Source organism: Pyxicephalus adspersus, chromosome 8, assembly GCF_032062135.1.
Source record: "Pyxicephalus adspersus chromosome 8, UCB_Pads_2.0, whole genome shotgun sequence".
NCBI classification, from domain to species: Eukaryota; Metazoa; Chordata; class Amphibia; order Anura; family Pyxicephalidae; genus Pyxicephalus; species Pyxicephalus adspersus.
Genome location: NC_092865.1, coordinates 47,720,755 through 47,737,328, shown reverse-complemented (window position 1 = coordinate 47,737,328; position 16,574 = coordinate 47,720,755). Strand labels below are relative to the sequence as shown.

The 16,574-nt window shown below is 40.1% G+C and overlaps 2 protein-coding genes across 3 annotated transcripts; one reads left to right on the top strand and one right to left on the bottom strand.

Moving 5' to 3' along the window:
* Positions 1-66: 66 nt before the first annotated feature.
* On the top strand, positions 67-4,377 carry LOC140336981 (protein SSUH2 homolog). Its single transcript, XM_072420463.1, has 5 exons — positions 67-198; positions 1,840-1,932; positions 2,149-2,254; positions 2,766-2,870; positions 3,225-4,377. Exons 1-5 carry the CDS (start codon positions 98-100, stop codon positions 3,363-3,365), a joined length of 546 nt encoding a protein of 181 aa, XP_072276564.1. The 5' UTR covers positions 67-97; the 3' UTR covers positions 3,366-4,377.
* Positions 4,045-16,574, bottom strand: LOC140336980 (protein SSUH2 homolog). Of its 2 annotated transcripts, none has more exons than XM_072420461.1 (13): positions 16,478-16,574; positions 15,913-16,094; positions 15,180-15,281; positions 13,966-14,041; positions 12,518-12,647; positions 11,766-11,826; positions 10,360-10,484; positions 8,988-9,050; positions 7,774-7,799; positions 7,031-7,123; positions 6,842-6,947; positions 5,865-5,972; positions 4,045-4,696 (listed from the first exon to the last, which is right to left on the bottom strand). In XM_072420461.1, the coding sequence occupies exons 2-13, from the start codon at positions 15,962-15,964 to the stop codon at positions 4,637-4,639; spliced, it is 1,002 nt and encodes a 333-aa protein (XP_072276562.1). In that variant the 5' UTR covers positions 15,965-16,094; positions 16,478-16,574; the 3' UTR covers positions 4,045-4,636. The 2 variants fall into 2 exon arrangements, with proteins under 2 accessions (XP_072276562.1, XP_072276563.1); XM_072420462.1 differs by having other exon boundaries at positions 5,865-5,969.

Sequence of the window (16,574 nt, the reverse complement as noted above, 5' to 3'; positions counted from 1 at the left end):
AAAAATACAAAATATTTTTATCTATTAAAATGCAGAAAAAAAGATACAGATTGAGCCCTCATTGTTTTTATTTTTTCCCTTTTCTATCTATAAATATATGTTTTTTTCCCATATACAGACAACATGCCCTGCATGTATGGGTGCTCCCCACAGTCAGGGAAGAATGTGCTTCGCCTGCGGTGGAAATGGAAGGAGGCTGTGAGTACAATACTAAATATAATTATAGGGTGCTGTTAATAATATCATGTGACTTTATGCCTAGGCAAAATATCACATGGTCTCTGGGTACCCCAGGGAATGTTTAGCATTATTGGGGACTGCTGTGAGTCTGTTGGGTTCAGTCTTCTAGAAATTTGTCGTGATGGAGCCCTCTCTGTACAACAATCCAGTTACTAAAATGTTTTGAAAAGCAAAGTTGGCCATTTAGATGGAGTTGTGGGTTACTCTCCATTTTGCAGCCTTAACATCCTTCACTTTTCTGGGAAGTCTTTCCACCAGATTTTGGAGGGTGTCTGGGAATCCACCCCCATTTGTCAGGTCAGGTGCTGATGTTGGATGAGAAGATCTGGATCATCATTCTAATTCATCCCAAAGGTGTCCAGTAGGGTTGAGGTAAAGACACATGCTGAAACAGAGAGGGTCTTCATCAAACTGTGACCACAAGGCTGGAGGAGCACAATTGCCTACAAGGTCTTTGTATGATGGAGTATTAACAGAACCTGTCAATAGGGAAACTTGAAGTAATTTGGAAGGAGTTCCACACACTATTTGCCATACTCTACAGCAGCTATTGTCAACCAGGCCAGTGTTTTTCCACCCAGGTTCCTCCAGGCCAGTGTTTTTCTGCTAGGGCTCCTGCACCCCAGTGTTTCTCCACCAGGGTTCCTCCAGGCCAGTGTTTTTCCTCCAGTGTTCCTCCAGGCCAGTGTTTCTCCACCAGGGTTTCTCCAATCCAGTGTTTCAATGTCTTTTCACCGGGTTCCTTCATGCAGGGTATTTCTGCTAGGGTTCCTGCACCCCAGTGTTTCTGCACCAGGGTTCATCCAGGCCAGTGTTCCTCCAGGCCAATGTTCCTGCTAGGGTTCCTACACCCCAGTGTTTCTCCACCAGTGTTCCTCCAGAAAAGTGTTTTTCCACCATGGTTCCTCCAGGCCAGCGTTCCTGCTAAGGTTCCTGCACCCAAGCGTTTTTCCACCAGGGTTCCTCCAGGCCAGCACTTTTCCACCAGGGTTTCTTAAGAGTTTGCTAGGGGTTCATTGAGCAATTTGTTCTTAAAGGGTCAGTTTAGGTGACATCATAGATCTTTTTGGTTATATGTATGGGGGACATTCTTCCCACTGTTCACCATGCCAATATACTGTGAGCTGTGGATATGATGAGCTGTGAAAGAAGAAGTTCCCAGAAGACCTGAAAATTATTTCAAGGGTTCCCCCATGTAAAAGGTTTGAGAAAGGCTTTTCTAGGGGGTCGTTAGGGTTTCATCAAACTATGGCTGATTGGGCTTCCATTTAATGATGGCTGCTTAGGTCTGGGGCCAACATCACTTGGTCGAATCAAGAGACTCAAATACATTTTCAGGGCTCTATGAAGATTGTCTTCTAGTCATCACTGTGGGTGGCATTCCTATCGACCATCGACCACCAATTGAGGCTTTTTCACATTGGCCCCCCAAAAATGGTTCCCCAAGACCAAATAATTATTTTAAGGGTTCCTCAGGGGTAACAGAAAATGAAAAAGGCTGCTTTGTGACGACACAATGGTAACAGATTCCTCATTCATCAGATCTGCTGTCCATTTCCAGTATTCTGTCTTAAATGTAATCCTTCTGTCTCTCTGCAGATGCACTGGTTGTTGCGGTAGAGGGTACAAGGTGTGCAATTTTTGCCTCGGAGCCAAAAGCATTTTACAATACATTGAAGTCACAGTCTACTGGTAAGAAAACATAGCCAAGGAATGATTTGTGCCTGATCAGCTCTCCAAGGCTGTAGAAAATAGACTATCATGGGAGAACCTGAGTGATCCAGCAAACCTGGAATGGATCTGGTTCAGGATTGAAAACATTTGCCAAAAAATAGCAAATGACTTGCAACAATGGGGGGGGGGGACACATTTTACAAATCTGGGTAACATATTTCTTGACGCTTTTAGGACGGTCTTCACTACTACTGCTCTAACAAATCAGGAAACAGAAATCCCCTCAAAAAAGCTGACAAAAGTGACTGGGGTGCCTGTCTTCAGGGAGGAGCAAGTTGTGGTAAGTTCTTGAAATTATTTTTTTCTTTGTACATGCTACATTATAAAGTATTTTCCACAATGTTAAGCCAGTCTTGTGATCCTGGAGACTCAGAAAGCTTGTGATATCACTCCGTGTAGGAGCAACAGCTTCATCCGGAGTGACATTTCCATTTCCCTCTGTGCAGGAGCTTTCTGTAGACCGGTCACTGCTACTCTCTCTTGTAGTGGGGGCTGCCTGGTATTGTACCCGCCCACTCCTTTAGTTTACTGTAGGAAGCATGTAGTGGGTGGAGATTCTGGGGCCCTCCCACAGCTCTTCTCTTTGATAACGTCACTGCTACATTTACAAAGCAATATCTAAGTTTGCCATGACTTTTGGTGCTCACAATGCAGATTTAAATACTTTCCAGCTTCAATTCTATAAAAGATTTGTCCTCAGAGTTCAGCTTTTAGATTTTTATTATTTTCCTCATTACATGGGGTTTTTAAAAAGTAAAATCTGTTTATTTTTTTCCTGCTGTCACTTCAAGGTTCCCCCTATCATGGATTTTCCAGATGATTCTGTTAATAAAACATCTCAAAAGATCATGCAGGAGCATTTGAGCTTATCTACCTCCTGCCGAATCCTGGGGCAGGTAAGTGTCTGCCAAACCACCATCCTGTCCATATATTCATGTAGGTATTCTTCATTATATAATAAATATATATAAAAATATATAATAATATATAATAAATCAGCTGCAGCTTCAGGTTTTCTTGTGCACTTCCTCCCCTGCTCCTGAATTTAGAGGCAGCCTTCTGAGAATGTTCTGTGCAGATCTTTGGTAGAATTAGCACTGGGGATGGCATAGAGTCTAAATTTTGGAGAGGGCGACAACGCTGCTCTTTCATTATTAAAATACAGCAAACGTTGTTACCTTAGGACAGGATGTTTGTTACTGGCAGGATCAGTTTCCTATACAGCATTGTGTCCTTTTTGTCCCCCATAGAAACAAATTCTTGAGCTGCTGCCGGTTACAAAGGTCAAATCTACCTGGAAAGAGAAAAAATGTGACTTCTTTGTGTTTGGAAACGAGTGTGAAGTCTACACCGACACGTACCCGCAGACCGGCCGCTGCACCATCATGTGACCTGTGAAAGGAGAGGGGTCTCTACGAAGAAGATTTATAGTTGTATGTTAATGTAAACCAATTTGTTATTTTTTCTGGGTTGAATAATGATTGGCTGATCCTCCAATCCTGTGACCAAATCTCTAGAATTACCAAGTTGTTATATAGCGCCAACATATGCCATAGTGATGTACAAGAACCATAGTCATGTCCCTCAGTGAAGCTCATAATCTAATAAAAAGGCCAGGGGAAGCTGAATAACTTACCAGAAAGTTTTTTGGGGGAAAATCTGGAGAGGGGACATTCAAACTCCATGCAGACAATGTCATCAATGACAACTAAAATAGGATTTCTGCTGTAGTGGGCTGGCTTGTGGGAGGAGTTATGCAAATATTCCCATATGCAAATATAATATATGCAGGGCTGCGAAGGGAGAAGCTAGATGATACAGCCCATCCTCCAGCCAGGAAATTATGCGGGGGTGGGTCTACCTGACTTGCTTCAGCTGCTAATGCACATTGTGAGATAGAAAAACATTGAAGGCACTGAAAACAGTTTGTAATTATTTGATAAGTTGTAGGATGTCCAATAAATTTCCCAGCCCAGCTCTGCTGAAGTAGCTTCCAAAACAAAAGAACCCCCCCCCCCCCAACTACCATCCAGAATGTAAAATCTGTAAATAAAAAGTCAAACCAAACCCTTATAAGTTCAAAACCTTTTTAATTATTTTATTTAATCATGACATGAAATGTAGAACATTGTGCTGGCCCAGCTCCTCCATCTCTCCCCTTAGCTCCCTCCTTTATGTAGCTGCAAGGGGGATCAGTTAAGTACCAGCCCTGAATCTTCTGGGACTGCTGATATCACATTCAAGGTAGAGGCACCAGGTGTCACTAAGATTACATATAAAGGATATCCAGAAAATATGTTCAATGGACTTATAATATAATGGAAAGATTTTTATTAATAAAAATGGTCTGGTGACAGGGTCTCTTTAAATTTCCAGAATAATAAAGCTCTTACTTGATATGCATCTCATTCTTTTCGTTTTATGTCTTTTAAAACAAAATCTTTACGAGGACAGTTGGTCTTAGTCAAATGTTACTTTTTTTTGGCTAATTGTTTTTGTATTTCTCCTGATGCTGGAAATAAGCTGGGACAGATGATGAAAATTCGTCTTTGTAGTCTTCATAGTCCATAGTGCTCACAAGTCACATGACTGCACAGCTGGCTCCCACTGGAAAGTAATCTATATGGACTTTGTTTTCTTTCCCATACACAAAAAAGTCAAATTAGTCATTTTTCCAGGAATATTCCACCTTGGTGAGAGGAATCCACTCAATGCTGTGCTTCTAGAGAGAGATAGGGAGGGAGAAAATGAGGAGAGAGAGCAGAGAAAGGGGAAGAAAGAAAGGGAGAAAAGCAAAAAAGAGAGGAGAGGGAGAAGAGTGAGATGGGAGAGAGAAAGAGAATGAAAAAGTGAGGTGGGGAGTAAGATTAGGGAGAGAGAGATGAACCGAAAGAGGAGAAAATATTATTAAAAAAGACATGAAAAGAAAGGCTGCAGGGCTGTAAGGCTGAGCGTTTCTTTTCAAACAAATGCATGAAAAGAGAAGCTCAGCCTTACATTGATGGTCTCAGTAGTAAAACTTTATCTCCTACACAACTGCGCATCCAAGCCTTGCACATGCTTTCCACCCATTCCTGTAGCTAGGTGAAATGCGTCAGCCAGGTCTTTGCACAAGGCTGGATGTGAACTTGTTCCGAAGTATTACTGTGATGGTCTACGTGCGGACACCTCTTTCCTTTGCTGAATATTGTTCGTTTTTTTTTAAAGCACTTTCTTTCAGAGTGGTCATTTCACAGAAGTGAATCAGCCACATATTTGGTCCTAGTGGATAATTTGCATGCAGAATAGAAAAGGAAATTCCCAAATTCTCTTACTGGATCTCTCCCAAATGCTGTTTTGTTACCATCCCATGTCGTTCTCAGTTACATACATCAGCCAGCTCTGAAGATGGTCACACAAATCTCTGAAGGGTGTTGGGTTATGCAAGATCTTTAATAAACTATATACATGATTAAACTACTGAAATTACTCTTCATTACAGGATGATTTACATACTACCTAAACTAGTTGGACCACCTTTGGCTTTGATTATGGCACTCATTCATTGTATCATTTTGATAAACCTATGCAATATCACAACATATATTTTCATCAAGATTTGTGTCCATTTTCCCCTAAGATCTCTTATTAATGATGGGAGAGTCAGAGTACAGTGTAAAGTGTTCTCCAGCTCTTCCCAATGATTCTCCATGGGGTTCCGGTCTGGACTCTGTGGTGGACAATCCATGTGTGACAATGATGTTGCATGTTTCCTGAATTATTCTTTCCCAATCTGAGCCCCATGGGTAATCTTGGTTACAATATTCATTCCCCAAACACAATTACACATCACATACAAGCACTGCGTTATATGTCGGCGCTATATAAATACCGTGCAATAATAATAATACCTGTCTTAGTATCTTACAACGCCTGGATTGGGAGCGATGTAGACTGATTTCCTTCTGAGATGCTTCATTTATGGAGGGATCTGGGAATCCAGTGATTGGTTGAAGCTGCTATCAGAGATATAAATTTGATTATTACAATGTTCCACATGATATATGGAAGGTTTTCTTCACTAATATCATATTATCTCCACACAGCTTCCTAATTTTATTAGATAATATGTTAACCCAGTCATATTTTCTTTTATGTTTTCATCCATCCCATATGATCTACACATGAATTTCATTTAAATATATTTCTTAATAATCTACAAATGATATTTATACATGTTGTGTCACCAAATCTGTTGCAGATATTACTGATGAGAAGTTGTAGTGACATTATCACCATGCATATAGAACACAGCTGTGGGAGGGGCCTGGAAGCTCCACCTACTACAGACTACCTGCAGAAAACAGCAGGAGGGGCGGAGACAAGACCAGTTACCCTGCACAAGAAGGGAGTGCAGCAATGACTGGTTTGTATTAGAGGAAACTACTGTACAGGTAAAGTACAGAGATTGTCACACTTGATTACTGTGCAGATCTGTAAGAATTACTCAAAATACATCAAGATTTAGGTAATATTGGACATGCTTTCTGTATTTGGCAACATTTGTTGAGAATAAACCTTGGAATTTGAGCATTCCAAGAGTTCTGATCAGAGAAATACCAGTCAATGACAAGTATAATACAGCCGATCTTGCCACCTGACAATGACAGCAAAAAAACAAAAAACAAATTCAGATTCTGTATTTCCAAATACAAAAGTCCGATCAACCCGGAGGTTGGGATTTTTCCCATTCTACTTCACCTCTAATAAACATTAAAAGTGACTCCAAAGGGGCTCAAGGAGCTCAGAAAGACCAAGCAACAAATAAGAACAACAAAACAGCTTAAATATCAAACTTGTTATAAAAGGAGATTTAAACAGATCTCACACTCATCTGCTCATCGGAGAAAACCACCTCCCCAGTCACCTTCTTGAAACTTTTTGAAGGAAAGTTAGACTTGTGGTCAGCTACAAACTCAGAGGTATTGTTTGTCCTAAAGGAGAATAAAATCATCATTCAGAAGGAAAACCCTCCATGGTATCCTGAATAACAAGAATGGCACCATCCAATTCTTACCATTTTATTGACAGCAGTACGTATTTCATAACGAACCCTTGCCCACTGCACTTCCGACACTTGTAGGAATCCGAGTCCATGCAATGCAAGCACCTGCGTAGTCAGAGGACTAATTAGCTTGGTTTCTAGAGATGAGCTTCCTAAATAGATGAGGGGGCAAGTTTGTACCCATCCTAACCCCAATTGAGATGATGGGACTGATTTATTAAAGGAATATAAGCTTTTTGTTTCTTTGGATTTCCTTGCACATTGCCCAAGCTAGGTAAATCATGTTTTTATCCAAATTAACAACTACATTCTTTTAGAAAATCAAGCCCAATTTTACTTTGCACATTTAGAGCAGGGGGATAAAGTTTTTGCACCGCTTTCCCCTTGCCTTTCCACACCACCACCAGCTATAATGATCCCACCAGCCCTTCTTTGCTCTTCCACCTTGGGGGAAGACAAGCAGCCCAAATGAAGCAGCACACAAGACCAGCTGACAACGCTGCTGCTAATTGCAAAGCAGTGGATTAGGGTTGTCAATCTTTAACAGAAAGTCATGGTACTTGCAGAAACTCCTCTTTAGAAATAATATTTGCTTAATATACATATATATATATATAACTAGCTGATATTCCTCAGATTGTGGAATGATCCTGTCCTGGAAGCTGCAAAAATTATCCAGTCTATATTTTGGAATGCTCAACCTACTGTGACACATCTTTAATTTGGTTGTAGGAATTTCCCATTTTGCAACTTACGTTGATCTCTGTGTTCCATAGACTGACTGTATAGGAAAATAAAGAAAACATACATATAAATATTTATTTATAAATGCTGCTATTATTTATTTACATTTGTATACTTCACAGTCAAATAGAGGTGGAGGCTCCTCCATATATGTTCAGAGGTTTCCAATTTAACAGCATAAAGCATTTGTGTTTAACTGGGCACCAGTCTTGTGGTCCAAGTTTAGGAGACTAATCAGCCAAAGTTTAAGGAACCTCTATCAACCTCTGGACAAACCCTAGGGTTTCACAGTTGGGAGAGAATGGTCCCTGACTGCTCTAGCATATGGTCAAATGAGCCCAAATGAGTTCAGGTGTTTCCATTGAGAGTACAAATAATGCTCCAGCAAACAAAGATATGGTAGACAATTGTCCTATTCCAGCCTTGTGGTCACAGTTTGGTGAAGACCCTTTCCATGATTGGGCCTGTGCACAAAACCAGCTCCATAAAGACATGGGGTCACCAGTTTGGTTTGGAAAAAGCTCAAGTGTCCTGCATAGAGCTCTGACCTCAAACCCACTGTACACCTCTTGGATGAATTGGAACATTGACTGTGAGCCAGGTCTTCTCCTCCAACAACAGCAAATGACTCGGCCACCAACTCCCATAGATGCCCTTTAAAGTCCTATGGAAACCTTATGGAGGATGTTATAGACACTCAAAAGGAACAGCTCTATATTAGTGCCATGCTTTTAGACTTAGAAGTCTAACATACTCATATGGTTGTGATGATTAGGTGTCTACACACATTTAGCCATATAATATATATCCTGAATAATTGTGTGATCCTTCTACTCCATGTCCAAAATTCCATCTGAAAATGGACCATAAATATGCTTTAAGTTGACTATACCTATTTAACTAATTAATGATGGGCTGATGAAGCTGTATGTAAGTGATATCAATTTTTGCATTAGCACTTGGAAGCATTCATCTGGTTGACTGATAGAAACCAAAGTCAGTAGAATGCTATATGTGTTTTCACAAAATTGTTCAGATTGCTGAAAAAAAGGCTGAATAAAAGTACGTTCCACCATAGAATAAAATCTTTGGGAATGCACCACTCATGACAAACATCTGTAAAACAAATTATATCCTATTGCAGTGTGAAGCACCAGTAATGGTATTGAAAACCATGATCTAGCATTGATTTCAAATCTGTGAGGCTTCAGGTTAATCTAGTTACCCATACAGATCCTCCACATTTTAGGCATATGTGTTTCCCTTTCCCTTTGCAGTCCCCGCACCGCTGTAACAGTCAGAAGATCATTGTCAACATTAAGAACATCAAACCCATTCACAGACCCCAGTTTTATCAAACTGAAACAGAGGAGCTGCACAGTTTGGTAAAAAAGTCCCCATAATCTGGGTAACAAATGATGGAATGGCAGGGGTACAGGTAGCACATTTGATGCCCCCAGTTTATGTTTGCCTGGAGCCACTTTTTGTCCAAAGCCATCCCTGAACGCAGGCTCCTGTGTCAGACTAAGAAGCCACAAAGTACCAGGAAAACCATCCTCATGGCCACAACTTTTGTTATTCATTTGGAAAGTCCATTGAAATCTATCACTTCCCACCCACGGAATGTAGAGAGTTAGAGGAGACCATGGAACAGTTTTTGCTTCAATGGCCCTTCAATGTAGAACTTTACAGTAGGGTGGGGAGGGCTTTAGGTATTCCCTGTCTCAGTGGCATGAGTTATGAAGAGGGGGTACATGGAGCATTCAAGACTCAGAGCAATTTTTATACTTTTTATAATTAATGCTATTACACTTGGAATTCATAGTGTCAGGTATGGATATGGACATTTTTTTTTTTTTACGGTCGAGGTGGTGAATGATAATCTGAACGCAGTAGGGGAAAATTCAGGGTCTGGAAAGGGGGTGAATATTATAGGGTTCTAAGTGAGGGCATGAAAAAGCATCAGGTCTTTTTACTCAGGGTGAGCCGCTTTCTCTGTCTGTCCTTTTATTCCTAGATTTTGTTATATACCGGTAGATTGTTTATAAAATTTGGCGACATATATGGAATTGGGTTTGTGCTTCTTAGCCTTGCTTAGTATAATATAGATAATTATAGGATAATTTATGTGAAAATATATTTACTTTTATCAAATATCTCAATTATGTTGTATGAAATTAAGATATTTATATTTGAATTTGTCAAAATGCCTTATATTTATTTTTCTATCAATGTTTATATAGTAGATCTATATTATGTTATTGAAAGATCCTTTATTAAAACCAAACTTACATACCCATACATGCAGTTCAGGGGGTGTAGACACCCTAAGACAGGAAGTGTGTTACCACATGGATTACCAGGATAGCATTAGGGAAAAAAGGGAATGCAGCCACCACATCCAAGGAAAGCAAGAGCTGCGATATGAATTTTTGTTCCTGAGTTTCCATACACGTTAATTCACAGGGTACAAAAAATGAACTACCATGAGGAATGGGTAAAAGGGTGGTAGAAATCAGAAAATCTGCTCAAAAGTTTATAATGGCTTTTCCCATTTTCCCATGGAGAAAGAGCATTTTATTACAGAGTAGATTTACCAGCACTCTTGATGAATGGGGGACTTTTATATTTTGCTCTCCATCCCGAAACATTTTTGGAACTTGCACAGGAATGTCCCATGGTTTTGGAATCTGTTGGTTACGTAGTCCATCTATAGATCTACCTGTACCAAAACAGAAACAGGAAATGGTACTAAGACTTGTTTTTTAAGAGGGTATATTTTGCATTCTTGACCAATTGTTGGTATGTATTGAAAAATAGGATAGTCTTCTTGTCATCATTCACAGATTTACAAAGTCCATAATCATGTCACTGTCTCCCAGAAGAGCTCACAATCTAATGTCCTTATCATAGTCATATGTCATTACAGCAGTCTAAGGTCACTTTGGGGGAAGCTGACTAACCTAACTGCATGTTTTTGGCCAAGATTGGAACTTGGGCTGCAAAGACACCCACAGAAAATGAAGAGAAGACAGTGAAGTACAAAATGGTATGTATTTTACCAGTATAAAAAATATAATAGACAGAAACCTAGAGGAATCTAAAAACACAGGAGAATTTTTGTGTATCTCCATTCACACTTTTCAGATTCTAGTTTTGGAGTAGCAAACTGGCTAAATCCTTGTCAAGATGTCTACAAAAAAACCTTCTGCCTCTTTCAGCCCTCTTCTACCCATAATGCACTCCATTTTTTCCACAGGTAAATGACACACTCAACCATCCACATGATATAATATAAAAGATGATCAATCAGACAAGGCCACCATTTTTCCTTGGTTCTTGATCCAGTTAGGATGCTCACATGTCCATTGTTGGTGCTTTGGGTGATAGACAGGGGTCAGCATGGGTGCTCTGACTGATCTACAGCTATGGAACCCCTATATTATATTCTAGCACCTTTTCCCTAGTGGCTAGTATTAAATTGTGCTTCAGAAATTTTCTGTAAGATTGGACTTGTTGGGCCAGTTCTCACCCTTCTCAATGCAAGCCTTGGGAATCCATAACCTCACTGATTTACTGGTTGTCCTTTTGTCTGCTTTTGGTAGGTATTATTCAGTGCATACTGGGAACACCTAGTTAGCCTGCCATTTTGGGGATGTTCCGACCCATCGTCTAACCATCACAATTTTGCCCTTGTCGGACTCTTTAAGATTTGAACACTTGCCCATTTTTCTAGCTTCCAACACATCACCTCCAAGACCTAACTGTTCACGTGCGGTCTAATATTACCCCCGCACCCCCCCCCCGACCCTTAGCCAAGGGTCATTGTAACCACATCACCAATATTATCACTTGTATTCTCTTTCCAAGAGATATAAAAAATTAGTAGCTACTCCTACTACTTTTTAAAGCCCTACAAAACATCACAACAACTTTTCACATTCTTAGTGCAATACACAAAGTAGACATAATCGGCCTGATCAGATCTTACACTATAACTTACCATCATAGGGGACAGTAACCCATTTACAATGACGTGACTCTGTGAAGGTCTCCAGGCGATACTGAAATTACAAAAGAAATGTTAATAGATTGCACATTGACTTCCTAAAATAATGAGGATTATTGTGTGTTTTACAAGGGTTGAGATGGGATCTTGCATAATTTTTTTTTATTCGATTTTTACAATTTATAATTATTAAATATTACAGATTCACTGTGAGCGAAAAGAAGGTGAAAGAGGTTTTTGGGTTTCCTATCTTAGATGATCTCAAAATAAATAAACTGAAGAGTTTTTAATATGAGAATCCCCAGAAGGTGAATCCACACAATATGGCTAAGGAGTTGTGACCACCAGGACATCAAATCTTTATGAGTTTGTTGGAAATCCCAATTTAAAACTATGGCCACTATTATGGAGTTGCCACTGTTTGGGAGGAGAGAGCCTATGCTTTTCTGGGAAGGCTTTCTAAAAGATTTTGACGTGTCAGTTGGAATTTGTTCCCAATCAGTCAAAAAAGCATTTGTGAAGTTGAGGTAGAAATGTACCAGAAGGCCATGTTAGTGAAGGTTGTGACTGATTTATCCAGGCTGGAGAAGATAGACTATCATTTCCTATTACTTGGTAAATGTTTTCAATCCATGAACAAATCCATTTCAAATTTGCTGGATCACCCACGCTCTTACGCAGACACTGATTGGCTATCCCTGCCCTTAAAGTGATCATTAAAAATCAGAATTTTGGTATACAATTACCCTGTGAGTGTGGAAGGTAAGAAACTTTTCGAGCACCATCTCGTTTACCACTTTGGAGCTGAAGAAGCTGTGTTTTTTACTGTAGTCCTTTAAGGCTTGTCTGACCACATCCTCTGAGATGTAAGGTGCCCTGGAATGAGATGAGTGGTGCTGAGTATGGTAAAATACAGCCATGAAAATATCCTCCTGGAATATTCCCATTATCAGGGACAATGTGAACTGAATGCATTTTAGCTGTGTAAGCTGATGTATGTAACATGTTGGCACTATAAAAATACTGAATATTAATAATATTAATAATAATAACAATATTAATAATCATAATTAATAAATATATCCCATCTGTTGTGCCCAGGGTTAAAAAAAAAAGTTTTTTTTTATAGTTAACTTACCCCCTCCCTAATATTATTCAGTCTGAACTGCCCCCCTATTTGGTTAGCCATCTGGTCAGGCACAGTCTCTAATCTTACATGCCCCCCTCTTTCTGGTCAGGCATACCCCTCTCCGTTCTGACCTGCCCCCCTCTCCCCACAATACTGCATGTGGACTCTTCTTCTGATGGGGTGTGACTGTTACTCATCTCTGCCAGCTCAGAGCACTGCACCCTGAGAACTAAAAACATTAATCCCACTAAAAGACAAGGACATTTCATAGCATTTCTAAGCAAAAAATTAATACAAATCCTAAAATCTTCCAAATAAGGCGAATTCCTCTCTTAGATTTGTGTCACTGATACAGATGACCCCACCCCATTCCTCCAATGGTGACAACTAGATTTTGAAATTTCCAATACAAAGAGTGATTATCCTCAACTGGGACAGAAAGATATGCCAGAGGTTTGACACTTCTTTAATTCCTTAAACAGAAAATGGCTTTCTATACACTTAGAAATGTTTTGGAGTATATTTCCATGTTGAAGTAAAACATTTGCATGATGGAATAGAGAACTCAGAGACCTCACAGAATAATACAAGTTATACAAGGTTAGTTATAAGTCATTTAAAATATCCTTGATAAAACTCCAATACTCTTTTACATTCCACCAAGCACAAAGTCCACCATCTGTCACAGTCATGCTGGAGCCAATTTATATTAATCATTATCTGAAATTAAAGTTATAATCAACTTGTGATCATCGCCTACAAAAGAGTCATGTCAGATTTTTATGGTGATGACAAAAGCAGCGCTCATGAAATCCACAGAAAAAGGCAAAAGTTAACTCAACCACTAAAATCTACAAAAAAGGCCACTTATTTTCACTCCTTATTGGCCACCCTTTGGCTATAGTATTTGGATTTTATGAATTATTTAATCAAAACCGAATTCTCATTTTACAACCAGAAAGAATCAATGAATTAAAGGTGAATATATTTCTTGTTTTTAAAAATTAATATTTTCTTTTATACATAACACATACTGTATGTTGTCAGGCAGGAAAAGAAACTTACGGCATTCTGATTTCCATTGGAGGGGCAGAAGGAACACATGGTGGTGTGTATGGAGGGGGCGGCTCAAACATCCCATCTGTGGTGTTAGAAGATTAAGAAGGTTACACTGCTATCTGCAAGACAGCAATTCAATAACATGTATGTCAGAGGAAAAAAATCACTAAATTCTATTTCTTTACAAATGCTTTAAGTACAGACAAAATAATGTTGATTTGCTAGGAATTGAATGAGCTTCTAATTTCTTGTAGGGCAGGGGTCCGCAAACTCCGGCATTTAGGCCAGATACGGCTTAGCCTGTAGTTTGTTCCGGCCTAACTCCCCCTGATCAATCCGGCTCAATGTCGGCCTGCACCCGGAGCCACGGGTTGCTGGCGGATCGGCCATTGGGCGTTAGGAAGTGCCAGAGCCGGAGGAGCTCCAGTGAGGCCCCCTTGCAGTTGCTCCCCTTTACCGCTGCTAGCGTTGATACTTCCGCCCCGGCGGTAAATAGGGAAAGCTCTCTGAAGGGAAATCCCTCTCCTCCGCAATGCATATGAAGGAGAGGGATTTCACTTCAGGGGTCGTTCCCTGGTGGTGGATGGAACCATTAGGGTGGGTCTGGCCTAGAGTGCTCCCGCCCACCCCATAAATGGCCTAGTGGCCAAAAAACTTTGCCGACCCTGTTGTAGGGAGTTAACAACACAGTTCTTCTATATTGAAATTGAAACCATTGTTGTCAGGCTGCCTAATGGACTACAGAATTTGCCCATCTATATCTGCTCTTTTTTGTGCATCCCCACTCCTCTCTGTCCCTTTCCATCTATCCTGGCTCAACTCTTCATCCGCAGAAGTCTTGTAATGATGTCACCAGGAGAAATAAAAATCTGCTTGTCTCTTTTAGAAAATAGGGAAATGTGAAAATAAAATAATACTGGGACTTAATCTAGAATGGAGGTCTGAGATTTGGGGTATTACCAGGACCCTTTAAAAAATCTTAAGAAGTAATGAGGGAATAATGGGAAATGGTCTCACTGCTGACGTTGTGAGGCAGGTTGTCCCAAAACAATAAGAATACTCTGGTTCTAGTTGAGCTTCTGCTTTTAAGGGCAGGGGGAGCATGGGGTACAAACTGAAAACTCTTTGATATCATTGGCCTAATAAAGGGCAAAACAAACTAGGAGAACACCTCTTTCCTGCCATTCACTTGGGGATGTAAGAAGTTTTACCATACTGACCGCTTGTTATCTCCTCATAACCGGGCAGAATGTCCATCAGCGAGTCCTCCTGCTGAGCCAGAAGTGCAACACCAGAGGAGGGTCCTGCAGCAAAATGATTACCTAAGAGGAAAATAAGTAATTTTAAAGAATTGTAACTTAAAGGTTAATAATGAGGATGGCAAACTGGCTTGTTCTAGATCAGACCAGATCATTCTGCAGGTTTCGGGGGGTTTCTTGAGCATTGAGTAATTCATGACTCTCAGATCAGTGAAAGTGACACCAATGGCTTTTTTGTCTATTCATAGGGGTGACATTCTTCCTAATGGCCAGCAATGTAAGAGGAATTCTTCCTTTTGACCACCATGCTAATATACTGTGATCTGTGGATATAGAAATTATAGGGTATTTCAGAGGATCCTTCATGGTAAAAGGTGGGGGGATAATGGTCCAGCTGCTGAAAAGGTTTTATTTTTTAGCCCAATGAAGGGGGACAAATGAGACCCAAAATGTGATGGATACTCTTTATGCAAATGAAAACATCGGGACCCATTAAAGATCCTTGGTGTTCACACTTTTTGGTTTTCTGCAATGCAATGCAATGGCAACTGATGGCTTTCCCAAATTGTTGGCTATGCTTATACTAAAGAGGTTGAAAAATTTAAAATATAGCTGACATAATCCATACAGTCCTTGTCCTTCTATAGAACCAGTATTTGTGATCTGTGCAAAGCCCTCTCTCAATAACACTTACCTCCAGCACCAGCTATCACTTCTTCATAACTTGGTGGGTCCATGCCCGACATACTTGCTGTAAATGGTACAGTGCAGTTGGTGGCCAACTGGACTGCTTGGACCTAGTAGGGTGGTTGGTAGATTATGTAGAAAGAGATGATGAAGCAGAAGTGTTCTCAGACAATGTCACAGTCTAGATGGCTTGAAGATATGAGAAGAGAAGAGGAACATATGAGAATTTTTTTTTAGGGGTGCCATATCCAAAACATCAACTTAATTTCAGTTCTATTAATTGATTGCCTGATTATTTAAAGCTCTCCAAGACTAGAGAAGATAGACTGTCTCAGGAGAACCTAGGCAATCTCCTGCAGCAGATCTATTACAAGTTTGCTGGATCACCCAAGATCACATAAGACATTCTTTCTTTTCCAGTCTTGGAGAGCTTTAATAAATCAAGCTCAATGTATATTGATTACCTAAATGACCTCCTCAGACCATTTCACAACATTGCAATTTATTAAGTTTTTGAATAGATTTCAATAAAAAAAACTTTATTGTGCACAAAGACCCTCCACATCACCTACCTCCAGTTCTCGGTGCAGGACAGTTCTTCTGGAAATCCACAACCGACTGTCACAACGCTGTCCCTGCAAGGATCTTATCTTGATAACCATGCTGAAT

Bases quoted from the DNA above. Each gene is read 5' to 3' on its own strand.
- LOC140336981 (XM_072420463.1), top strand. From the start codon at position 98: ATGTTTTTTTCCCATATACAGACAACATGCCCTGCATGTATGGGTGCT. The intron at 199-1,839 runs GTGAGTACAATA...GTCTCTCTGCAG, and splicing joins GGTGGAAATGGAAGGAGGCT to ATGCACTGGTTGTTGCGGTA. The intron at 2,871-3,224 runs GTAAGTGTCTGC...TGTCCCCCATAG, and splicing joins CCTGCCGAATCCTGGGGCAG to AAACAAATTCTTGAGCTGCT.
- LOC140336980 (XM_072420461.1), bottom strand. From the start codon at position 15,964: ATGTCGGGCATGGACCCACCAAGTTATGAAGAAGTGATAGCTGGTGCT. The intron at 9,051-10,359 runs GTAAATCTACTC...TGACTGTTACAG, and splicing joins CCCATTCATCAAGAGTGCTG to CGGTGCGGGGACTGCAAAGG. The intron at 7,800-8,987 runs GTAACTAGATTA...TTTCCTATACAG, and splicing joins AATGTGGAGGATCTGTATGG to TCAGTCTATGGAACACAGAG.